At 43.2% G+C, this 26,650-nt stretch overlaps 1 protein-coding gene across 2 annotated transcripts in view; it reads left to right on the plus strand.

The window, feature by feature from the left end:
• Positions 1-26,650, plus strand: part of AIFM3 (AIF family member 3) — a 392,572-nt gene that overhangs the window by 191,396 nt on the left and 174,526 nt on the right. For both annotated transcript variants that reach the window (XM_086943319.1, XM_086943318.1), the window contains exons 9-11: positions 1,800-1,886; positions 5,318-5,409; positions 22,930-23,060. In XM_086943319.1, coding sequence (XP_086799445.1) covers positions 1,800-1,886; positions 5,318-5,409; positions 22,930-23,060 — 310 coding nt within the window. The remainder of the gene's footprint in view (positions 1-1,799; positions 1,887-5,317; positions 5,410-22,929; positions 23,061-26,650) is intronic.

Raw genomic sequence — 26,650 nt, forward strand, 5'->3', positions numbered from 1 at the left:
ATCATCCCTAAAGTTAGGGACCCTCAACGGCCAAAACGCCCAGTCTAGCAAAATGTACGCAGTGCTTAATTTGTGCCAGTGTATTCTGGTGCTCGGCACCTGCACTTATTGTAAACACCAGCACATATTTATTTAAAAAAAACACACACATGGTGGTGCTGTGTAAGCAACGTTCATAAGTTGAGCTTTGAACTTTTTAAAATATATATATTTTTAATTATAAAACATGAACGTAAACCAGCAGTTTAAAGTGACATGACAGCTACAGTGGTCCAGTAATACCTTAGGCCCTGGCACTTATTTTTTTTGGACATATTAATCTCTATCAACATGCCTTGTTTTTGATGCCTGACAGCATAGTCACAATGTGATGCTTAAGATGGACCTGGGGAAATGACCCTGCACCTCCAAGAAAAACGTTTGCTTCCTCACTTTCTGAGCTACTACCCAGAGTGAGAGCAAGGTGCTTACTGGGAGCTACACTGCCCACCTTGGAGTTGAAGGACAGGTTTTAACTCATTCGTTTGTGTCAGCCGCTAGGACAGTGGGACACAGAAAAAGCGTGCATGTGTACTGCGAATATATGTGTTACTTTTTTTTTAATGGAAAGCTGTGGTGTTTCTTTGCATTTTTTGTCCTGCTGTGACAGTGCTGATGTAAATAACTTTCTTGGAGCTTGGCACCCAGCCAGCTCTTGTATGTGATTCTTTCTGAATACAGACACTTGCATCTGTGAAAGGAACAAGTGATGTCCTTGTAGTCAGGGCCACTGGAATTAAGTGAGAGGGGAGCTCCAAATTATGTGACAGTGTTGGCTGAATTATATGGCTAGAAAAGGCAAATTATGCGGCATAATGCAGCAAATATTTCAATAGCATTACCTCATTATTTTGTACGTTTTACAAATGGTAATACTGTCTGGGCAAAGATTCACCTCAATAGTACCAGTTTAACAATCAAATACAGAAATAAGATACAAAAGATCCAGTTAGCCTTTTTGAAGGCCTTCCGCTCTGTGGGAGCAGGTCACTACATTTTTTGTACCTTTTGACCTGTTTGAGCTAGAAATAATGTTTGTTAAAATCTGCAGATTATGCAGCAGATGATGGATCATGTAACAAAATCTGCAAATCTATATTTATGCTAAAAAAGCAGAGGCCGCAGATTTGTATAATTCTAGTGCCCCTGCTTTGCCCTCTGCTCTGTCCCTAATTGAGAGGTGGACTAGGAAGAGAGTCCACTTCTGTGCAGGTTAGCCCACGCCAGACCCACACAGAGAAGATTGCCACTTTAGAGGGTACAGCGACACAGTGCTACATATAAAACATGGGACATTTCTCGCTGACTTCCTCTTATGGAGCCAAAGCAGGTGTTTCCCTGCCTTTCTCCCAAAATTCATCTTGTCCTTTGGTGATATTTGTACACCTTACCTCATAGCCAGGCTTATCAGACAATTATGCACCAGCTTGCTGTCCCAAACCTCAATGTAAGCCTAACACCAGAGCCCCTCTCCTTTCTCCCATACATTTAGCACATGATGCTGCATCCTTCTTCTCTCCCGTCCACTGCATTTACCCATTGTAACACCACATCATATATAGTACTCTGCTGGTATGTAGCAAGTTTCTTGCTACATAAAATAATAAATACATACATAGAAGAATGTTGACACCATTCACTGGTATGGCGCTCTAGAAGGGGCATTGCTTGTTTATGCTCTGTATCATGTTAAAGAATGTTGCCCTGGAGGGTATGTTCATACTAAACATTCTACTCTTGTCCTTTTATTGGTGCCGCAGTCCATGGACACCCAGCCCGACCAGCTCGTTTTGCGCTCCAAAGAATTCTTTCATACCCATGATATTGAGGTGCTCACAGAGACACAGGTAAGGAATAGAGAGAAGGATGCAAATGGGGGGCGAGTCAAAATATGGTCATTTTGGTCAGTCATGCACCATTCCAGTTTGGGCTCAATGTTTTATATGTCAGCTTTATTAACACAAAGGATACCCATTGTATGGTTTGGGGAAGCACACCGGATAAGTTTGCTGTCTGCAGTTTTCCATGGGTTATGCATGTATATCTACCATAGACTAGCTACTAGAGAAGGTGTTGCAGCACAATACACAAACATGCACTCGAAGCACAGGGAAACCACCACCAACATGGCAAGGGTGCACTAACCCCTGCTGTACTCCAGATTATGCAAGGAAAGTTGGTCAACCAGTGGTCAATATTAGTAATGCTTTTGGGTCAATAGACGTTGAATTTCTTCCTGCCCCAGATATAGACCACATTTTCTTTCATCTGTGTGATAATACAGCAGCTGATTTAGAATATCAGATTGGGTGTGAACAGTGTAAGAGAGTGTATAGGATGCAGTGGTAGTTAGAACTTTTGTTGGATCAGAACAACACTTAGGCCCTGATTCTGAGACCGGTAGTCCACCACTGGAATGCCGTTGTGGGGGTCAGGAGAATGCCACCAAGCTAGCGACATCCGGGCCCCCGTATTTTGAGCACACTGCCGGGCTGGCGGTGTTGTGTTGGCGGTGCCACAGCAGCGGCATGCTTCAGCTCAGAGAGAGCCTCAAGCATATGCTGCTGCTGTGGCAGCGCCACTTGCACGTTGGTGCAATGTGTACCAGAAACCGTATCTTACATCAGGGGCGGCCTTAGGCATGTGCAAGCTGTGCACCTGCACAGGGCCTACAAACCCCAGGGGCCACCACACCAATATATATCCTTAATATATTAATCCTCTGAGGATGGATACATATTTGCGTGGCGGCCCCTGGCAGGGATTTGGCGGGATTTGGCGGCCTCCGGCTCTGTTCCACTTCCAAACACCCTGACCCCCCCTCTTCACTGGCCTCCGCACTCCGTTCCGCCCAGACCCCCTCTTCCAGGGCCCCCTACTTACGCTCGCTTCCCAGGGCCGCCATGAGCCTAGAGCCGCCCCTGCTTACATGGCACAAAGTGCATGCATGACAGGGCGAGCAGAGGGGGGAACAACATGTGTCCCCTTGCACTTTGCAGAATTGGCAAAATCGCATTGGGGCCCTGTTTGGGTCCCCTTCCAAGCCTTTCCACCAACCTTTTCATGGGGGGTCCCCTGCCATTAAAAGGTTGGTGGTAAGGCAGGTTGGAATCTACACGGTAGGTCCGGCATCATCACTGCTGCCAGAAAACACCACTTTCGCCACCACCGACCCTTTGCGATCAAGGATCCTGGCTGTGGCTGCGGTCTTGTGGCGGTCCCACCACTCTTTTCATAATCGGGCAGCGGGACTTATGAGGAAGCGGTGGTCGGACCGCAACTGACGGTACACCGGTCTGAAGACCGTCGTACTCAGAATCAGTCCCTTTGTCTACAATCAGGCCCCTGGGAGGAGGCGGTGTTAGATGTGGTGGGATCTCTGATGGGAGAAAATGTAACACTATCTTCTAGTGAAAGTAGATATGTTCTCAAGATATCCAGAGGTGATATGGGTCTAAGATATTGACAAATGCAGTGTTAACGTTTCAGAAAAAAGTATTTGATCGTGAAGGATGGCGGCAAACATTCTAGTGCACAAGGGCACACTGCTAATGTCTGCGGAAAATGAGGACTTTTCAAGTACACGTGTATTGAAGCAGAAAAGAAGTGCAATGTGTGATGGTGGAGAAACTCAGTAGGCTGCTTAAGGAGAGTAGAGCATTTAATTGGGCAGAAGTTGTGAGAAAAACTGTAAGGACGAGGTACAGAGAAGAGTGTGGGCAGAAAAATATTTCTCGATCGACAAGCCTCCACGCGGGCTGTCTAGCTGCAGTAAGCCAATTCCACATTTTGTCCAGATTAGATGAAGTAGAACAAGGGTATGATATTTGTGAATACTGACAGAGAGTAGAGACTAAGAGAACAACTGTTACAACAGAAAATAACTTTCAAGTATGACAAAAGGAAAGAGGTCCTAGATATGAAAATTAAATATAAAAATATAAGGGAAGAATGAAGCATGGAATACAGTGAAAGACAGAAACCAAGGGGGTGATCATAATAGCAGGCGGATCGCCAACGCCGGGCCGGTGGTGGTGATCCGCCCTCCATCCCAACTTGATTTACCCACCCCATATTATTATGGCGGGGGTTATCGCGGCGGATGGAAAGTCCGTCTGCCGCTGTCACGTTGTGCATGGGAATGCACAATATGTCAGTTTGGCATTGCGGCAGGTGCTGCTTACAGCAGCACCCGCCGCAATGTCAAATATGCGGACTGCGACTGTTAGGGTGGCGGGCGCTTCCTAATCAGCGGTGCGGGACCTCCGCACGTATGGCCCATTAGGATGGCGGGCGCACTTCAGTCCACCCGCCATCCTCGCGGTGCAGGGATCGCCCGCCGACCTAATGGGCCCCCAAGTGCGTAGGAATGACTGGATGATGTGTCAATTCACAAAATCTCTAAATGATATGAAGCCATTTTGGAATCCGAGACGGAAATTTTTGAATTGTATGTCAAGATTTGCGTATCGTAAAACTGTGATGGATGATAGTAATGGGGGTACAAAAACGATTGGAGTAGTTGCAGCACATCAGAGAGAAAGAAGAGTGTATAATTAATGGGACAAAGGAGAATACATACAGTGGTATGTTTAAAAATGTATGGCATGCTGTAGGTGTCTTAGCCATATCTTTGGCGTGCAGGAAAATTATTGTATGCTTTCTTTTACCTTACACCTTTTATTCTCATAATATCACTGCTTAGTGGTACTGGCTTGTTATACTGTCTTTAAAGTTTGTTTTCTTCTCTTAGATGTTCTCTCTATGTAAGTTTGCTAATTGTGTTTTAGGAAAACAAAGATCTGTGACAAAGCATAATTGTAGACTCTTTATTAAAGCATAATTGTAGACTCTTTATTGAAGCATAATTGTAGACTCTTTATTTAGAAGTCTTGGAAAATATATTTATGAACAAGGATGATGGCTCCATGCAGAGTCCGTTTGTGCTTACCATGAAGGTCTCACTCACCTTTTGTCACTGTCTTCATCGCTTGTTTGATTCTACAAAGTGCCATATAGTGATGGGATGTGAAATTAGGGATCGGTATCCAGACCTCTCTCTTATCAGAAATTGCTTCAGTGGGCAGGGCTGGTGTCTCTTTAAAAGACACAGCAAAATATAACACAACTGAGCGTGAGATATCTACAAATTGCTTGCCTTGCCATGACCTAACCTAGCCAGGACTTGGTGAGGCTCTACAAGTTGAACTAGTTTGATAATTACCGCCTTGCGCAGCTCAGGCCTTCAGTCGTTCAATGTTTGCAGTGTTGATTTCAGGTGGCGGCTCTGGACATAAAGAACAAGACGGCCCTATTCAAGAGCGGCTTTAAGATGGAGTACAACAAGCTGCTGATCGCCACTGGAAGCACGTAAGTTCTACAGCTTGCCCATGCCACGTGCCAATAAATGTGTTATTGTACAGTCCAAGAGTCTAGCAGCAAGAAGTTGTACCCCACTGTCAATACTCGGGGGTGGGGGGCCTCCATTTGGGTACTGGGCGAATATTTTATATATATTTGTTAAAGTGATGGTGGAAAATGTATGCGAACTGAAAAGGTGTATTCTTGCTGATCACTAGCCTGTCATTTTGATTGTAAGAATCCTGAGAATCCCTACACCTAGCTGCAAATCACAGATACTACAAACATGACACAGTGGGGCTTTAGTGCCTGAGACTCACCAGAGACGAACGAGGAGGAGTGTGAAAGAGTGAGACGTGACTCCACACTGCATTTTGTAGAGCTGCGCACAGCCATTGTGAATCCATGGCACTGTGTGATCCTGGACTGCTGCCCAGACTCTTCCACTCTGAAGGGTGCCAGATATTAGGTGGCCGAGGCCTGTTCGTTGCACTCCAGCCCCCCTCACAGCGATGAGCCCAAATGAGCATCAAAGATACCTGAGAAATGGGAAGATTTATGCGAGAGGAGAACGAGAGAAGGAGCGCCCGAATGCCTGGGAGATGCACTTTCCATCCTCTTTAGGTTGTAGTTCATTAATTCAAGGGGATAGGAAATGAGGCGCTAGCGATGTATGGTAATTGGTTCCATTTTATACTCTGTAGGCTTGGATGGTGTACCAGCTACCTCTCTCTTTTTTCATCCATGAATTCATGGAGTCAATCTATCTATCTATCTATCTATCTATCTATCTATCTATCTATCTATCTATCTATCTATCTATCTATCTATCTATCTATCTATCTATCTATCTATCTATCTATCTATCTATCTATCTATCTATCTATCTATCTATCTATCTATCTATCTATCTATCTATCTATCTATCTATCTGTCTGTCTGTCTGTCTGTCTGTCTGTCTGTCTGTCTGTCTGTCTGTCTGTCTGTCTGTCTGTCTGTCTGTCTGTCTGTCTGTGATGCAGTTAACTTTGGGGAGGTGAGGAAGGTGACCGAAAACCCAGCATTGAGCCTGGGACTTCCCAAACCGGCCCCAGTAGCTTCGGGAAAATGCCTATTGGTATCAAAGGCCAGTCTAGATGTGACTGAAAAATAAATGAACCGTTAGGTTTGGTTTCGTGTAGCATGATGACAGCTCCAAGGAGAGTCTGCCATTTTTTGTCAACATATAATGGGAACCCTTGGAGCAAAAGTATGAGCTAAATGAAGGCGAAGTGCCTTGACCCTGGTGATGTGGTCAACGGCAGCGCTGGTCCCGTCCAGTATAAATGAACCACTGAGATAGAAAAAAAAGCGGAGCTATCTGTGCTATTGTAAAAAGAAAGAAGACTTCAAGAGCCCTGGGAGTCCGATCCTAGAGGGAAAGTTAGATGTAGAAGGTAGAATCCAAAGGTTCTGTCCCAGGGCACTCTAAAGGGTGAGCTCAACCCATGCAAAGAGGAAAATTCTTAGATAGACTCCATGATGTGCACATCAATGACAGAGCCAATCCCATTTGACGTAGGAAACATCTTGGAGTTTGGCCATACACCACAACGGTGCCATGACAGAACTCGGGGTGGACTAAACAGAGAAAATGGCAACTCACAATAAAGCTCTAACAATCCCTAACTGGCCTTCCAGTGCCATGATGACCAAGTCAATGGAAATACATTTTGAAATGTTTGGTTTAATGCATAGTTCACATGCTGTGGTCAGCTGTGGGAGACAAAAGTAAAACTGTAAGCACTACCTAGAAAACCTGTTGTTTTCCTTAGTAACTTGATAAGCTTGCAACCACAACAACACGATTCCTTTCTACAGGAAGACATCTCCCACTTAGATCTTATATACTTGGGGGATCCTAGGATTTCCTACTGCAATAGTATTCTGTTTTTTATATAGTACATTATCCAAAAGGCTCAAAATTGAACATTTGTATACAAAATTATTATTACCTCATCTAAACTACTGCTCATTTTTACTGACCTTGTAAATATGAAAGGCTGAGTCAATCTTGTCAGCATTCAAGCCTGCTAACTCTTTTTTTTACATACATTTTTTATTTGAGCAGAGCATATGGTTCATGATACATTATATACTTAAAAACTGTAAGACAGCTTTTTAGCTAGAACAGCTAATCTTATAATCATTCAGAAAGCAAAGTGCAAAGTACAAAGTGCAAATGTTGAATGTTGTAAAGCTTTTATTTCGACATATTTGTCATAAAGCCTTAAAAACATTTAAAATACATTCACATACATAATTTAGAAAAAATAACATGATTACCAAAAAAGTGCAATAAGTACATGTATGGTGCTCCAAGACAACATCAGGGGATATGTGCAATTTATGTGAAGACATTACTATTTCATTATATATAATATGACATACTGAGTACAATGTGCTACCATTTAGAAATCAGATACAAGACCGAATTTAAAAAAGCCTATGTACATTATATAAATAATTAAAATGCCAGTAATTAAAAAACTTGTTTTAACTTGTTTGTAAATTTCAGAAATTCCTTATGGAGTTTAGTGCTATGTTTTAACCCCAAGTTTCTTTCTAATCAAGCTGACACTGAGGAGGTACCTACTGACTCCAAAAGCTACCAACTGAGAGGTTGTGGATTTAAGTATCCTCTCTGCCTCTTTGTAAGTTCTTTAGCCCAAATTTTTACAAAGTGGTTTGATCCATTTCGTACGTTGGTGTTTGTACACCGGACAAAAGAAGAGAATATGGGCCTCGTCTTCTTTATGATTAAGTTCACACAATTTACAGTTGTACAAATCATTCTCCGTGGTTTTTCCCCAACGGCAGGTATTTGCATTTATTTGTAAAACGCCGTACCTATATTGTAAGTATACAGTTTTGGCCAAAGGTGGCTCAATTTCGTCCATAAACTGCTCAAACATGGGAATGTCCTTAAAATGCAGAAACTTCTGAGTTAGGGAGCCAGTACCACGTTCATGTAAATATGCATTATTAACAACATAGGACCAAAAGGCAGCTTTTACCTGTTCTTTACAATTAATTGGCAGTACAAGTGGGTTAATCCAAAAGTGTGAAAGACCTATTTTTGTGAACCAAGTGGATATGTGTCTTAGCCATTTGATTGGATTAAATGTATCCAGTTCCATAATTTCCAGTAAACCACATCTATAGTCAGTAAGTTCCGGGGTAGACCATAATCTTACCCAGTAAAGAAGTGGCCTTAACCAACATAAAAAGTCTGTACGTTTTACATTAATGTCCAAGTAGACAGGCACTAGGGGCGTTCTTAAGGCTAGTCTTAGTAGTCGCCTAAAGAACGCATTCTCATCAATGTCAAAGGTCTTGTTTGAGTGTGGCCCCCAGATCTCAGCCCCGTATAGGGCTGCGGATTGAGCTTTGGCTTTGAATACTTCCATCGCAGGAGTTATAGCTTTGGAAGAACTCCCTCCATGAATCTTTAGAATAGGAAGTGAACTGTGTTTAAATGTCAGCCTGCTTTTTTCCAGTTGTTTTTTCCAGGACATTTTACTATCAAGCCTGATACCCAAGTAATCAAAAAATTCCACGTACTCTAGTTTAATGTTTTTTAGGGCCAAGTTCTTCTTAAAGGTTTTTGGGGGATTAATGGCCATATACTTAGTTTTTGATGAATTGATTTCTAGCCCCTTTACTTCGCAATAACTGTTGAATTGGTTTATTAAGTTTTGTAGTCCTTTGGGGGTTTGCAATATTAGGATGGTGTCATCGGCAAATAACAGTGCTGTAATTGCCTCATTGCACAGTTTCGGGGAATCTTGGTTACATTGTGCCAGGCAAGGAGGGATGTCATTCACAAATAAAGAAAGGTGGGGGCCAGCACGCACCCTTGTCGTACCCCCCTTTTTACTGGTATGGCCTGGGTAAGTTCACCATTTCTTCCCCACCTTACTTTTGCGAAATTATCTGTGTGAAGTTTTATAAGATTTGATAGCAATTCACCCGGGACACCCATATTCCTCAAAGTATCCCAAAGTAGGGGACGTGGAACAAGATCAAACGCTGCACGTAGATCCATAAATGCTACGTAAAGGCTACCCTTCTTTATTTGTACATATTTCCAACAGATGGACATAAACCTGTACACCTGGTCCACAGTACTTGTCTTGATTCTAAACCCTGCTTGATATTTTGAGAGGATTTTAGATTCCTCTATCCAGTCTAAAAGTCGGTTTAAAATATGCCTGGCAAAAATTTTCTGTAAATTATCAATTAAACTAATCGGTCTGTAATTGGCTGGATTGTAGCGATCCCCTTTTTTATAAATGGTAACCATTTCTGCCCCCTTCACGTTTCAGGAATTGGGGTCCCTGCCAATATTGAGTTACACAAGAAATTTATGTAGGGGCACCATACTTCAGTATTGTGTGTAAATAAGTCCCCAGGCAATTTATCAGGGCCTGGTGCCTTACCCGCCTTAATTGCGTTTATTGCGCGTAGGGTCTCTTCGGCACTAAATTGGGAAGAGCTAGTACACGATGGCAAAACAGTTTCTGGATTGTTTGGGCCTAGGAACACATCTGCCGAGTCATACAGCTTTACAAAATAGTCATACCAAATTTTCTCATCAAGGAAAAAGTCCCTGTTGGAGCGACCCGTTTTGTTATTTTTTGATATCAAACTCCAAAAGGTACTTTGATCGTGTTTCCTAGCAGCATTTAGGAGATCTTCCCAGACAGAATTATCCCATTCCTTTTTTGCACTAGAGAGGAGTCTTTTGTGTTCGTGTCTACACTCTCTTACCCTCATCTGGTCCTTGGATTTAACAGCATTGATTAAGTTACCTTTCGCTAGGCGACACTGTTTATTGTACCATGGTATCTCTAGTTCGAGTTGCCTGCTTATGTAGCTTTTATCATTACTACATGTTTTGCTCAGGAGGGGAATTAATAATTCTACCAAATGGTAGTGCATTTTGAGAACTTCCTGGGAACCCAAGCACAAATTATTATATAAGGGGATCGTATCTGAGAAGGTGTTATAAATACCCACAAGTATATCTTTTTTTGCTAGTATATGTGGCCACTTTATAGCTCTTCTGTTGTTAGAGACCTCGACCTCTCCCACCTCCCTGGTAGATTCTGTTTCCCCAAGTGATGTCAGAAATGGGTTAAAAAGTAACCCCAGTTGTAGGGGGAAGTGGTCGCTTTCAGGCCTATTCACAACTTTAAAACCCAACAATAAGTGCCACAAATTGGTTGTAATCAGCATAAAATCAATCAGTGATTTGGAAATCCCCTTGCTATATGTATAATTTGCAGGTTTATCGGGGTCAAGACGACCATTACATGCCCTTAGATCATTAGACACAGTTAGTTCGAAAATCTGCATGGCTGCCGCTGAACTTTTAACTGGTTTTACACTATCTAGAGAAGGAATGTCACGAGCCCTGTCTTCATTTTCTAGTAAATTTTCAAGCCCCGATACAGGTTCGAATTGGCAGTAAAAATCCCCGCCTATAATAACTTGGGAGTTTAATTCTAAAGTACCCAGATACAAACTTAACTGTTCTGCAACCATAGATTCCTTGTTGTGGGGGTTGGGCCTGTTGTAAATAATTATAAGGTAGACATCCCCCATTTCCTTCGTGGTCATCATTACCCCAAGCAAGTCATTAGAACCAAGGTACAAAGGTGAGACAACAACATTCAGGGATATTCTTATCCAAATTATTAAGCCCCCTGATGGTCTACCTCTTGTAGACGCAATTGCCCCACAGTGAAATGCTTTATAACCGAGTCTATGAACAATATTGATTGCCCAGGTTTCTTGTAAGAGTATGATATCATGCTCTTCCATGAAAGAACTCCAAACCCTGTCACAAAGGTTTCTTGATACCCCTGCAATATTCCATGACAATTTTTTTATCTCTCGCATCATATTACATTGTACTAAACTACTGGGGAATTAATTATGTACATTTGATGTTTCCCCCCCTTTCAGTCCGTCCAGGAGCCCACTACTAGACACTAGTTCTTGGGCCTCCGTGCGTACTGGTAATGACATATTTTGATCCAATACAGTAAGAACGTCCACAGGTGCCCTCTTTAGGTGTTCTCTAGCAGTACTAGCAGTCGCTATTCCAACCCGTGTGTTTTTGACTGATTCAGTTACAGGGGGCAATTCACAAGATCTTACACATGATCTTACACATATGTCCTGTGAAGGAACACTGAATAGAGGGGAAGGATTTTCCCCGACTTTGGACTCTCCTTCTTGTCATCGACCCCACCATGACCAATTTGTGTCCACTCCCATATTCTGTAATTGCATTCCGCCACCTGGTGTTGGGGGATCAAAGAACAAGTACCTACTACTCATCGTGCCCACACAGGGTGGGCCTCTATTGCCTGATGTTAGTTGCTTTGGATAAAAGTAGCTAAGGTCACAAGTTCCAATTCCTAAGTGTCCTCTCTGTTGATTTTGACCATACACAAGGTGGGCTACCGAAGGGTCTTTAAAGTTTACCAGAATGCAGTCCCCCCTTATATCCTTTGGCCTGGTGCCCAACCAGTTGACTCTTCGAACATGTATAACCTGACAATTAATAGTATATGGGAGAGGTCTATTTTCTCTTAACCAATATAAGGTCTTATTTTTGAGTTCATCATAGGACTCCCTCCTATCAGGTTTCAGGGGAGGGACGCCTGTGAGCACTACCACATACGGTTGGCATCCGGGTGGAAGGTCGGCATTTGGAGCTTGTTTTGGTACTGATTTGCCTAAATTGCAATCGGCTACTGGGTCTTTAGTGTTAGGAACACAATTTGTAGTGCAAGCGGAGGTTCCTATCCCTTCATCAGTTCTCAATGGCACTAATGTTTGAGAGGTGATAGACACTGTCTTAGTTGTTAGTGCGTCCTGTTTTACTTTACGTGGCGCAGGTTTTGGGGGGACAACAGTTTGAATTCCTCCATTATTTAACAGCACCCCAGAAGGGGCTGCTTGCGATCCCCCCGGTGCGGCATTATCCTTTTTCCGGTCCATCACTTTATCTTTTCTTGGTGGTCGAGTTTGTTCCGGTGGGTTGGGAATTGTCGGGCTTGATTCTCCCCTTATTGTGTCAGGACCAATCTTTGAGTGTAGTTTAACTAATGATTTTAATGCAAAAAAGTTATCAAGTGAAGCTTGTTCGAACGTATCCAAACGCTCCGAAAGCCCTTTCAGTCTTTCAATCACGGGTAAAATCAAAGTTGACATTAAATGTTGGATCTGTTCCATCAAAGGTTTATCTGCTATCTCAAGCCCTGTAGATTTGCAAGGGACACCCCCATTCATTTGGTTTCTTCGTATTCTTTTAAGGGCCTTTAGTCTGTAGCCCTTGCGTGGGGTAACTAATCTTTTCCTTTTTAGTGCTACACAACTTGCCTTTACCGGGGAGGCCAGTAAATCTTGTCGTATCGGTGCTTCATGAATTGTTATCACGGGCAGGGTGAGTGAGTCTACTACTGTTATGGCTGAGTGGTTCGATGATACAACAGCACTACTTGGACTCCTGTTTACTATCTCTGAGTCAGGGATAATATCGAGATGTCCATTATCTAACCCTGGATCAGCAATACAGGGCTGCGTGCTCCTAAGTGTTGTGGAAAGTAAGGGTTCTGCTGGGATAATGTTAGTTGGGGATATTGCCTGTACCAGTGTTCCCAGGGAAGAGCGCTTGTGTGCAAGATATTCCCGCGATAGTCTTCGCTCAGCTAAGATAATTTCCTTCTCCACAACAGAAACAGCGCGAGTTATGAAATTGTCCATAGTGCCTATTGTGGAATTTCCCCCTCGCCTTGGACATCTACCAGAACGGGTAGCCATTGGGGAATAGGCAGACATAGGGAAGTTACTGCAAAATACTCAGTTACTATCTAGTGCAATGTCAACATCAATATTTTACCTGTGTAGTTCTTGTGTAGTTCTTAGGGGGGTGGCCCGTCCCGGCCCCTGCTGGCCCCGGACGGCCACAGATGGCCCGCCCTTTGCCCGGGCTTTGCCCGGCGTCCCGCTTGCGTTCCGCAAGACGGGCCCTCGCCAGATTTTATAGTTGAGAGGCGGTTGTGGGCGGGGCACGCAGGGGGCCGCTGACCGGATGTTGCTTGGTCGCGCAGGGACTCCTGGGAAAGTGAGTCCCTGCCGCGCTACTCCCCTGCAGCCTCTCTGCACCACAGTTGGTCAGCACACACGGCACACGGGCAGCAGTCAGCGTTGGTGGGCGGTCCTCCCCAGGAAGCGGCTCCAGCGAAGCGGGAGCGGCGAGAAGTTGTAGGTAAGGGACAAGGCAGCAAAGTATCCCCACGGCGTCTATGCGTTCCACAGAGGGTCACACAGGTCGGGTGCACCAGGCTCCTTTTCACTCGTTTGCCGGTTGTGGGCGGGGCACGCAGGGGAGCGCTGACCGGATGTTGCTTGGCCGCGCAGGGACTCCTGGGAAAGTGAGTCCCTGCCACGCTACTCCCCTGCAGCCTCTCTGCACCACAGTTGGTCAGCACACATGGCAAATGGGCAGCAGTCAGTGTTGGTGGGCGGTCCTCCCCACGGAGCGGCTCCCGCGAAGCGGGAGCGGCGAGAAGTTGTAGGTAAGGGACAAGGCAGCAAAGTATCCCCACGGCGTCTAAGCGTTCCACAGAGGGTCACACAGGTCGGGTGCACCAGGCTCCTTTTCACTCGTTTGCCGGTTGTGGGCGGGGCACGCAGGGGGGCGCTGACCGGATGTTGCTTGGTTGCGCAGGGACTCCTGGGAAAGTGAGTCCCTGCCGCGCTACTCCCCTGCAGCCTCTCCGCACCACAGTTGGTCAGCACACATGGCAAACGGTTAGCAGTCAGCGTTGGTGGGCGGTCCTCCCCACGAAGCGGCTCTCGCGAAGCGGGAGCGGCGAGAAGTTGTAGGTAAGGGACAAGGCAGCAAAGTATCCCCACGGCGTCTAAGCGTTCCACAGAGGGTCACCTTATTACATAGCAGCAATGAAAAAAAAGAGACTTCCTAATACGTCTAAAGCGCAAAATCAATAAAATGCTGTACCTACAAACCTGCTAACTCAATGGGGATCTCATGCAGATGACAAGCCTCAACAGCCAGCGCCTAGTTCTCTGAGCTTCCTTACTGGCTGAACTGCAAGCTCTGTGGCTTATGGGCAATAGAAGTGTGGGCTTGAAGTGTTACAGTCAAATTTGTTCGTTTGTAGATTTGGTAAATGGTTTTATTTCTTATAAGACCTTTTTAAGTTGAATTACTTTGTTTATTTCTCATATAAGACATTCACTGCATTCCTCCACAAAAATTAAGGTTTGCTTATGGATTGGAATTCCAGTATTTGTGCTGAATTCAAAACCTCATATTTTCCATGGATATATTTCAGCAGGTAACCATCACCAAATTCTAGAAGGGAACACATGCAGTAAATTCCGATACATGCAGAATTCAGGGTACAACACACCAGATTACATGTAATTCCTAATTGTTCTGAGAAAAACGTCTAATACGGGACATTGACAGAACCCAAGCCACTTGTACGATGCTAGAGTGACAACATGAGTTGACTGCTTAATGTGTTTCCTTCCAATTGTAGCCTGGCTGAAGGACTAATGGCCCTTGACATCAAGAAGGCATTTGATTGGGTTAACTGAGATTACCTACTACTTTGTTGAATGCTTTCAGCATTGTGGATCCCTGCCAAGTGATCTGCATGTTCTATAACAGCTTGATCTCTTCAACACTTGAAAATAATCTTCGCTGCACTCTAACATCTAGTGCGGTGAGACAAGATTATGATCCCTCTCTTGTCTATGTGATTTAGTCAATAAATCCCTATTGGCTTTGAGTGAAAAATTAGACGGTTTAAGGGGGCTTCTAAAGTTAAAGATATCACTATAAAATGTTCTGCTGTAGTTGTCTCACTTTGCAGTGAACAGTTTACCCTCCAGATAAATTGTCCACTATTTAACCTATTCCAATTAATTATGTTATTATACTTTTTACTGGATCACAAACACTTGGATAGCACAAGATGGGCCCATGGCACTGTGGCAAGTGTTTGATTTGAAAAAAGATCTATATAGACCCTTCATCAGTCTATTGCAAGTTGAATATTAGAGATCCAGATGACCTACATGAAAATCTGAATGCAATGGAATGATGGAAGTAGAACAAAGGGTGTTCTCTTCGCACTTTGGAACCCTCCTTCAACAGACAAGGAAGGGTACGAGCGGCCCTTCATTCGTCAGTCTTCCATGAGAAGCACATGTAAGAGGCCATTCTTTATCTCTAGGATTCTAAGACAAGGTGGATGGGGTCCTTATACACAAGAAGTCTTCTTGAGGTCTGCCTATGTACCTCTGTGGATCTCTGTTGTGGAAAGACCAGTTATGGAAAAAACACTTACAATGGTCCTGGGGAAAGCTCATTGCTTATCATTGGTTGGCTTTTTGGTCAATCTCCTTTGATTACATTAGGATGTATGACGTTACAACGCATACTTTTACAACGGATACCTTTACAACGCATTTTTTACAACGCAACATCCATTACAACGCATTCCATTACAACGCATACCATTACAACGAATGTTTAAAAACTACCTTTACAACGCATTCCATTACAACGCATACTACCTTTACAACGCATACCATTACAACGCATACCATTACATTGCATATATGGTAAGTATTGGAGAGTGTAGTGGTAAAAATTACTATTCTAACTCCAGGGTGGTGCAACAGTAGGGTAAGTGTTGGATAGTGTAGTGGTAAAAATTACTATTCTAACTCCAGGTGGTGCAACAGTAGGGTAAGTGATGGATAGTGTAGGGGTAACAATTACTATTCTAACTCCAGGGGGTGCAACAGTAGGGTAAGTGTTGGATAGTGTAGGGGTAAAAATTACTATTCTAACTCCAGGTGGTGCAACAGTAGGGTAAGTGTTGGATAGTGTAAGGGTACTATGCGTTGTAATGGTATGTGTTGTAATGGTATGCGTTGTAATGACTGTGTTGTAATGACATGCGTTGTAGTGGTATGCGTTGTAGTGTCATGCGTTGTAAAGGTTGCGTTGTAATGACATGCGTTGTAATGGATGTTGCGTTGTAAAAGTTTTGTTGCAATGGTAGTGCGTTGTAAAAGTTGCATTGTAAAGGTTGTTTCCCATTACATCTTGCTAAGTGGCTTTCCTTCCTTTTTTTCTGTTTGTCCCTCTACTGGAGCATTGATTATTTTCCATCTTTTTGATTGGATGACCTCTAGCCTTCCTACTGGCCACATTCAGGGAGCTACTATTTTTTTTGCCGTTTAAGACTCTCTTTTCCTCTCCTCTGTATCCTACCTCACCTTGCACCTTCATGCTCTCCTTGGTGCTCTACCACTCTTCAACTTTCCTGTTGCTTCCTTATCTCTCTCATCCACTCTATTTTTGATATAACCACCTGCTTCTTTTCTTCTCCCCCACTTCATGCTTGCCATCGCCACACATCAGCAATGCTTACCTGCTTCTCCCACCTTCCTCCTTTCCATTGCTTCCTGCTCATGCTAGTCCAATATTTGTAAGGGCCTTTTTAAAAAAAACATTGTAGAAAGGCGAGCAGCTGCAATTGGTCAGCCATACTGCTCCTTTCTGTAAACATGCTATTGCGCACCATTTAAACTTTGTTTTTTTAATTTACGACTCCAAGGATGTCCTCCATCTCGAAATTGTACATAAAAAAGCGAAATAGACACCCTGTTATGAGATATATGGAGGCATGCGTGTACGTCATGAGGCTGGGGCCACTGCAGGATCATAAAACATAGATGTGTATGCAATATGACTCAAGCACCTGTTAACAAGATTGTGCTGGCCTGTGTTCATTGCCAATGCAAACCATTTTTGTACTTTTACCAATGCATTGGCAACGCTGAAATGTGAGATATATTGGCTATGCCAATGCTTGTTCAAACAACAGGGCCTTCACTGAGCATCCCTCAGAAGGGTGCAAATGTCCCGATTGTCCTCCAGTCCCTCCTCCAGAACTCCATAGGTGGAAAGAAAGTGGGTGTAGTTCCCATTGGAACCTGGTACTCACAAATAACACTAAGGGACACAGAGTCACTTCATCTTTCGGGGCCTTCGCTGGATAGGACGCAAAGAGAAAACATATAGGCGCTCTTGTCTCAATCTTTGAGTAGAGAATGCAATGCCTCTTTATCTCGTGATTTTTCCCAGCTGAAGGAGTGGACAAACCCCAACGCGCTATCTTGTTGGTGAGCATTGCATTGCTTTGGTTTTTAAACTATGAGGTTGGAGTGTTGTTTGATGGCGAGCCAACGCACAGATACTAGGGCTGTGAAGTCCAAAGCCAAAAATTAGCATGTCACCAAGTTCTGAAATACATATACTTTTCAATTTTCCTACCTCTAAGAGCAATCTGGCTTTCAGGAACAAAGTCTTACAGTGTGTAATGGAAATGAACTGAAGATATAGATGGCGTTAGCTTTCTGAAAAAGCGCTACTGTGATGCATTGTTTATGATTACGTCACCAGACCAATCCGTTCTTGGAGGGAACTGAATAGATTTGTTAAATCTGGAGAGGGAATATTTTAGAATGTACATCATCCCTCATGCTCTGGACACAGCAGGAAAAGGGTCAGTAAAAAAGTGGTGTCAGGAAGCTGCACAAGACGATGGAGATGGCCACAGTGGTGGACTATTGGGCAGAACAAAACAATTTTGTGAGATTGCATTGATTTTTACCGACTTGTCTGAATATGTCGTGGAGGCCACAGTTACACCTCGATATCCCAGTGGTGTGTCTTTGTGAGATGTGTCAGGGGGCAGTGTTTAGAGGCATGCTGGTATCACGACATAACACATAAAGATGAAAAGATAGTACAGCGGTGCACAACTTTTAATAGTTTTCCCCACAAAGTTCTTCTTAAAATTTTGCAAGCTTTGCGTACTTTGGGATGCTTAACTTGGAAGAAGGTGGTTCTGAATAAGTAGTAATGGCAGAAAAGCAGAACAGTTCCTTAGTTCTTCTGCTGACCTTCCTGTAAAACCTCTGGACTTTTAGGCAATATATTTGGAAAATGATGCTGCGTAAGCACGTAGACTTCTGATATTGACTCCTTGCCATGGCTGGGGGTGCAAGCCTTGCAATCTATGCTCAGCCTCGCAGGACATTGTCTCCCGCCTCCTTGCTGCTGCTGACCAGGCCAAATATTTGGTCAAAGAAAGCACTTTGGGGCAAATTACGAGGTTGGGCGGACCATATCGGTTGGAACTGCTCGACCATAGGTTGGTGGTTCCGACATCCCAATTTGGATGCGACCGCACATGGGGGGGGTTGTAAACATCCATTTCATTATGGCAGCTGGTGCAGCGGGCAGAAAAGGCCCGCAGCAAAAGCTGCCATAGTGAAATGGATATATTTAAACATCACTGCACTGTGTGGCAGGCACCTTACAGTTCCTGCCGTATGGTTCAGTGAGATTTAGTGGGGCACCATAGGTGTCCCCCTGGCCCTAAAGAGGAGGGCTAGGGGGCAAGGGCCCTCACTAGGGGCCCCCCGATGTCGATTTCTGAAAGCTTTTTCATTTCGGAAAGGCCCACATGGAATTGCTGTCGGAAACCAACATCATAATCCCGATGGCAGAAACCCCTGTCATTAAGGGAATATGTTGTCATTCTGATGCACCAACGGGCTCCTTGAGGCTGTCGGAAGCGCTGCAGATGGTCCCTCCGGTTTATGCCTCCGCCCGCTGCATTATAATGCAGTAGGTGGACCACATGGGCAGATGTCGGTGGGTCACTTGTTTTTATCCGTATTCCATAGTGTTTCTGTGGTGCAGCGTGTACTCCATTGTTTACAGCATAGCGTTGGTACCAACCTTCTCAGGCAGACAACATTCCTACTTCATATTCTGCCTTACTGTCTTACGAAGCTCAGAGACCAGAGGAGAGGCACAATTATCCCACATACATCCAACACCAGAGTGGGGAAATTGTGCAAACTCTCCTGCAGGACTCTTATCTTCATCCTACTCCTTTCCACTCTCTCAAACCCCCTTTAACTCACTGGGTCAGTTACCTGCATCTGCGGTGGTGAGCAGTGACTCCTATTCACTTATCTGCATTCTCACCTGTATCTAAAATATCTGTTACATTTGCTTTCTAGTAGGATGACAAAGCTACAAAGGTGAAATGAAGGCACAAATTCAACTATTTTGTAGAGTTTTGAAGGAGGCGTGGATGGCATTGAGTAAGTAGCCTATATGACAAAATCCCAAAGATTGGATTCCAAACCTTGAGACTCAGTGCCAAGATCTGAAGGAGCATACCCTGAATCCCTTCTGTTAGGGGTACTAGAATGGCTTCTGTGGGAAGAGAAGTATGAGGATTTTATGAAGTCCAGTGGCACAACTGGTTCTCCCATCATTTTACACACAACCACCTGATGTCCAGAGATCCCACCTGGCACTTGCCAGACATATCTTCTATAACTGCCCAGGAAAAGACAAAGAAGCAAGCTCATTTGAATGCTAAGGCTAACTCTCAGTTTTGAAATGAGCTGTCTTCATAAAATATAGAGCCCTTGGTTGAGTTAACAGGAATTATATTAAATGGCTTGGGTCAAAGGTCCTCCTGATTTGCCGTATCTGGTGCAGTATGGGGCATCGTTATCTCAGCAGCTTTATTTTTAGGAAATTGTAGACATCCACCAAATCGGATCAACGACAGACAGCATTTTGTGGAGAATGGACTTGTTCCTTATGATCTTGAGGGGATGGACTGTGAAAGTCTAAATGATAACTGGGTGTCAGCTCCTTAGATGGAATAACTTACCCAGAGGTTGAAGATGGAGGCTATATTGTAAGGCATCCCACGAATTAGCCACAAAGGTGGGGAAAAGTGTACTAGTGGTGCCAAGATTCTTGTTTTTTAGCAATACCAATACTTTCAATTTTTGCAGAATCCATAGGACGCTGACGGAGTAGGAGCAGGGAGGCCGAATTCTAACCTTTAGTGGCAGGAGAACCCCCGCCATTACATGAATGCCTACCGTAACACAAGCCAATTGAAAAGCTCGTGAATCATCAATGTGCCAGTCATTAAAATCTGGCCAAACAGAAAACCAATATCGGTGGCTCCTACTACCAGAGCGTGAGCCTTTCCAATACAAGTACAAGACATTAGTACTGCACATGCTATATCAAAAGCATTGAGAACATACAGTACAGCTATTACCCGGATTCCATAATCGGGCCCCTGGTCCTCTAGGATATATCTGGAAGCCAGTAGTAAAAAACAGAACTTGGTCCTGAAGAAGGTTGTAAATTGTTTCTCCCAAACCGAAACGCCGCGTCGACCCCCGTTCTTGCGAATTTTTAATGCATATTGTATAAATTGGTTTTGCTCATGACTGTGATTTTACATGTTTTTAATTGAATGTACAATATACTGCACGTATATTTTTTTAATCATTTGCTACTATTGTGATAACTTTGTAATTTTGAATAAATACACAAATGATATATTTTTCCAAAAATAACTTTCCTGTTATGTTTATAGTTTAGATTGAATACAAGTAACATGTGTGCTATATTGATATAATTTGTCTTTTGATAAATCTCTATAACGGTTGGCCTATGTCCAGTGAATTGAGCAGTATAAAACGTCCTGTTTATCTTTGTGTGATTGGTATTGCTAAAAAACAAGAATCTTGGCACCACTAGTACACTTTTCACCACCTTTGTGGCTAATTTGTGGGACGCTCTTGCTTTTTAATGTTACTCCCCTGTCCCAAACCTGAAAGATAAGGGGGCCTCCTTTACTTTTTATGATATATTGTAAGGCAGACACTTGGGACCTCTACCGGATACCACAATCTAGTCTTCAAGACCTGGATTTGAAGGGTGGACCTGTGACCTATCTTCTGTGAATGATCTGAACCCGGTCCACACACACCCCGAAAAACCTACTTCAATGAGTCACACATATCAATATTACATGCACATATTTCACTTGAACTTCCACAACTGGTCAGTGACAGACTCTGAGCATGTATGGGTTTGAGGGTGCGATGTTGGATATGGGTGGCATATCTATTTTAGAATCAGGGAACGTACTAAAGGCCTCATTTAAAGTCCGGCAGAACAGGAGAACCACCATAAATCTCGGGTGCTCCTGTCCCTCTAAACTTATGGTTCCAGTGCTCTTTCTAGCTTTGGTTGAAATCATTGTGTTTATGTCAGTGGATCCTTTGCTGGCTCTGCCAATGTAAACCTTTGACCTTGCAGCCCATCTGCCACATTGTAGCAATATTTAGGGTGGGATGATTATCACTCACCTTTCCAACCTGAGACAACCACTGGTCGCAAGCACAATGGTCCAGGGTAGGGAACACACACCATGGCTCCTACGCACAGGCAGACAGCTCTCTGCACATCATAGCCATGGTATTTTTTGGGTTCATTAAAACAAAAAAGCTTTGCCGAGAAATTCACAGAGCTCCCCACCTGTCTATTGATGATCTCGATACAGGGTGGACCAGAATATCTCATCCTAAATATTGTCTGACAAAATATAATTTTCTAAATGTTATAAAAAATATAGATGGTTGTAGGTATTAGAAGTTCTGTCCCCAATGGAGCAATACAGATATACATGTCAGGCAATATTTTGTTATAAATATTCTGACATGCTAGCATAACTAGAGTAGCAAACTAGGCAAGCAAGTGTGATATCCAGACCACTCTAGGCAAGCCAAGTCCCACGGCCAGGACTTCAGCCGGTTATGGAGGGCTCTATCCTTCTGGCAGCCCTAACATGGAAGTTAGTAGCCCCCAAGTCTCAATCCCTGAAGTATCATCTTCCTCTCTGAGCAGACTGATAAATGTATCTATCAAGAAGAGGCTACAGGAGACTTCTCACAGTACAGATTTTAGAGGAAACTTCTCACAGTAGAGATTTTAGAGGGGGTAGTCTCCTGCTTCACAAAGTTGTCTGACCTGTTCTGGTAGTTTTTAACAGTGTACCCTTATTTCATCCTGTGTCATGCCTTGATTCCTTTCACTCTCATCTCTCAACCCCTTACTTTTAACCTCTGGTGCTCCTTCCTGCCTTCTCCTGCTCCATCGTCTTTTCTACTGCCTACATTATTCCCTATTAACTAAACACCTTGCATCTGTTTACCCACAAGGAGGTATTGCTCCGTAGGATGATATACTAGTTTTTTGTTGAATTGAGGTCCATGCACACAGCTTGTTGCTCAATTACTCTGTCTTATCCATCCTTTAACTCTCCTGGACTTCCTCTTCCATCATTCCTCTTCCACTCAGCAGTTTAAGAAGACATTCTGGTCAAATACAGCAGTATTAAATAGCCAACATACCATCTAAAAAAATGTAACATTGAAATGTAGATCAACGTTATGAATAAGTAAGAAAATTATTGTTAGAAATAAAAAGTAACTGTAATAAAATGTAAAACTTTATTTTCCAAGGCCTAAAACGCTGACCTGCAAAGGGAAAGAACTTGATAATGTTTTCACCATCCGAACGCCTGAAGATGCCAACTGGGTGGTAAAACTGGCCATGAGTAAGAATGCTGTTATCATTGGAGCATCCTTTTTAGGTGAGCCTCCCTCTCCGCTTCTTAACTTAACTTATTCCCCCCCTTCAAGTAAGCTATGTTAAATTTCTGTACTTAAGGGAGTTTCCTTATTCCCCTTCTAAAGTGAGGTATGTGGCTTTCCTATCCTTGTTCTTAGGTGAGATCCCTTGTGTCCTTCAAAGATTAACTAAGTGAGGGTTTAATCTTCCTTCTAGTTGCGTAAGCTTCATCTCCCCCTTTTTAGTAGAGCTATATGTGCTTTCATATGGTCATCCTCTGTTCACTTCCTCCTACCCTCCTACAGGTGAATTATCACCCTCCACAGGTGACCTTCCTCTTCTCTCCTCTTTTTTTATCAATACACGTTATTGGTTTTTTGAAACATACATGTGAAAGCAAAGTGAAATACAATAACTTTACACCATACCATAATGAAGTCCCCAAGCGGTTCATGGCAGGTCACAAAAATAGGTCATGGACCTTGGGGGACGTGCCCCCTGGCAAGTTAAATAGGCCATTGCATTCTCACCATTTGACCCAAATCTTATGACACCTTTGGGGACAGCAGCTGGCAATATAAATTGGTTATTTTTTATTTGAAACACCAGCCCATACTGGTCCTCCATTCAGATGCTGTCTGATTTTCTCCTCCTTCATAAATAATGCCATCAATGTGAGCTTTCCTATCCTCTCACGTAGGCCAGCTGAACTAGGTGAACTTAATCTACACTAATTTATATTCCATAACCTATCATTCAGTGGCTACACTCAGCTTTTCTACCCTTCTTTTTCTGGCCTCCCATCCTCATTAGGTATGAGCCCTTCCTACTTGGTTTCAATGAGCTAAGGCCAGCTGAACTAGGTGAACTTAATCTACACTAATTTATATTCCATAACCAATCATTCAGTGGCTACACTCAGCTTTTCTACCCTTCTTTTTCTGGCCTCCCATCCTCATTAGGTATGAGCCCTTCCTACTTGGTTTCAATGAGCTAAGAGAGCTTTCTTATCCTTCTTTCCCTCCTCAGGAACAGTACTTGAAATTTCCTCATCCACTTCATAGGTCGGCAATATGTGTTTTCTCTTTAGGGGTCATTACTTCTTCCACAACATGGGTGAGCTACTTGTGCTTTTTTTCTTCTTTTGAACTCCTCAGATGAACTATGTGATAATTCCTAAACCGTGTGTAAAGATGAGGCGGAGACAGGTGTTAGAAGTTGTAGGTTTATTCCAGAGAAGAGAGCCGTCCAGCCAGTAGAAGAGACACAGCAGCTGCAACTGCCACACAAGGAACACTAGAGTGGAATCCCCAGCGACCCCACAGGTGACATCACAGTATTCCGTGATGGCATGACAGCAAGCAGCATAAAGTACAGATTACAGATCACCACACACCTCCCCCCTTTTTTAATAAACAAAAAAACATTTCCCCCCAAAAAAACACGAAAAATACAGAGTTTAACAACTAGGATAAGCAAATTAGATATAATCACGAAATCTGTTAGGCCTAACAGTTACTCTAGAGCTTTTCCTGAAACCATTCCCAACATCAACAATTTTAGGGGAAAGTACAGTTGCACGGGAAGAAGGATCTTTTGCGACACGAGATGTGCTCCACCAGTTGCCGTTTGATAATTTAACAGCATTTTTGCGAACTTCCACAACTTGCTGAGATTCAAGAAATTTCGAAAAACCCTTCTTAACTGTGACTGGATTCTTAATTCTAACCCAATCACCCGCACACATATTATGTAGAGACTTCTTTCCTAATTCCACATTACTAGGCAATGAATTGAAAGACTTCTTATTTGCACATTCCCATACTTCTTCCAAATCACACCCCCGGTGGAAACTTTTAACCATCCAAAAAGGGAATGCTTGGGAACAAGCTTTTCTTCCTCTCATAAGTTCGAAGGGAGAAAAACCTGTGGCAACATGGGGAGAAATCCGATAAGACCATACAAGGTCTTTTACAGCTTGAAAAATGCAACTTTTAGACCTAAAAGCAGCTTGCACACATTCAACAACAACCCTATTGAACCTCTCGGTTTTGCCAGTGCTCTGGGGATGGTATAAAGGAGTTCTAGTATGTTTAATGCAGCAGTTATTCAAAAAAACACTCATCTCCTTAGAAACAAACTGTACCCCGTTGTCAGTGAGAATTTCTTCCGGACAACCTTCCCTCATGAAAATTTTACCTAAGCAATCAATGACACTTTTAGAGTTGGGAACATTGATGGGTTCAACCTCCACCCATCTAGAAAGGTGATCAACAAGAACCAGGAAGTATTTAGAAGTATTGGGAAGCACATGAAATGGACCTAGAAAGTCCAAACCAATTTTCTGCCAAGCCCTGACAGGAGGAGGAACAATGGAATCACAAACACCTTCTAAAACAAGAACCTTGTCACTAGTGTTGCAACGTGTACAATGTTTAATAGCCTCCACAATCTGATTATCCATCTTTGGCCACCAAAAATTCGCTCTAACATTTCTCTTGGTAATGGTAGCCCCTAGATGTCCAGAGTGGGCATCTGCAATTATTTTCTCACGATAAACAGAGGGAGGAATGAATTTGTCACCTCTAACAATTTTGCCATTTTCCAAAGAAAGTTCTGAATTAATTTTCCAAAAGATCTGAAGTTCGGGGGAAAGAGATTTTTCCTTTGGCCACCCTTTTTGTATGAAAGAAATTACTTCTTTAAGGACATCGTCATTTTCAACTGCTTTAATCCAATCATTTTCAGCAAAGAAATAAAATCATGACAAATGTTGGCCACAAAACATTCTTCAATTTCAGTTTCCCACTCTTTTTCATCAGGATCTTGTATGGGTAGCCTGGACAAACAGTCTGCCCGTTTGTTCTTACCACCAGGAATATAAATGACTTTGAAGTTAAACTCCAATAATTTAGTAGAAAGCCTAGCCAACCGTGCGGTTGTACGTTTAATATTTCTGCCTGACAAAATGTCGACCAGTGGTCGGTGGTCAGTTTGAAGGATAAAAGGTCTACCCCACAAGTAAGATTTGAATTTCTCAACGCTCCAAGCACAAGCTAGGAGCTCTTTTTCTATAACAGAATATTTTCTTTCAACAGGACGAAGAGTCCTGGAAGCAAACCCCACTGTTAATTCCCTGCCATAAGCCAAATGTCAAAGGACAGCTCCTAAACCATATTCGCAAGCGTCAACAGTAATCACAGTTTCTCTATTTCCATTAAAAGGCTGTAGAGCAGGAGCTTTAGTGATATGTTCTTTAATGGGCTGAAAGCCCTTCTCACACTCATCAGACCAGCTGAAAGTGGCACCCTTTTTAAGTAAAAGTCTAAAACATTCAGTAGTCTTAGCATAGTCTTTCATACATTTTGAGTAAAACTCACAAAGACCAAGAAAGGACAAAAGCTGTTCTTTGTTAGAGGGTGCAGGAGCTTCAATAATACTTTGTACTAGACCTGGTCTAGGTTTGATGCCATTCTCGGAAATGATATGACCAAGATACTCCACCTCTCTAGTTTTAAATACACACTTGCTCTTCTGTAAAGTTACACCTCTTCGTTCCAAAATGTTAAAGACCTGATAAATAGCTTTCTCATGCTCAGCCTCAGTTTGAGT

The sequence above is a fragment of the Lissotriton vulgaris genome, chromosome 11 (assembly GCF_964263255.1).
Source record: "Lissotriton vulgaris chromosome 11, aLisVul1.2, whole genome shotgun sequence".
Taxonomy (NCBI): Eukaryota; Metazoa; Chordata; class Amphibia; order Caudata; family Salamandridae; genus Lissotriton; species Lissotriton vulgaris.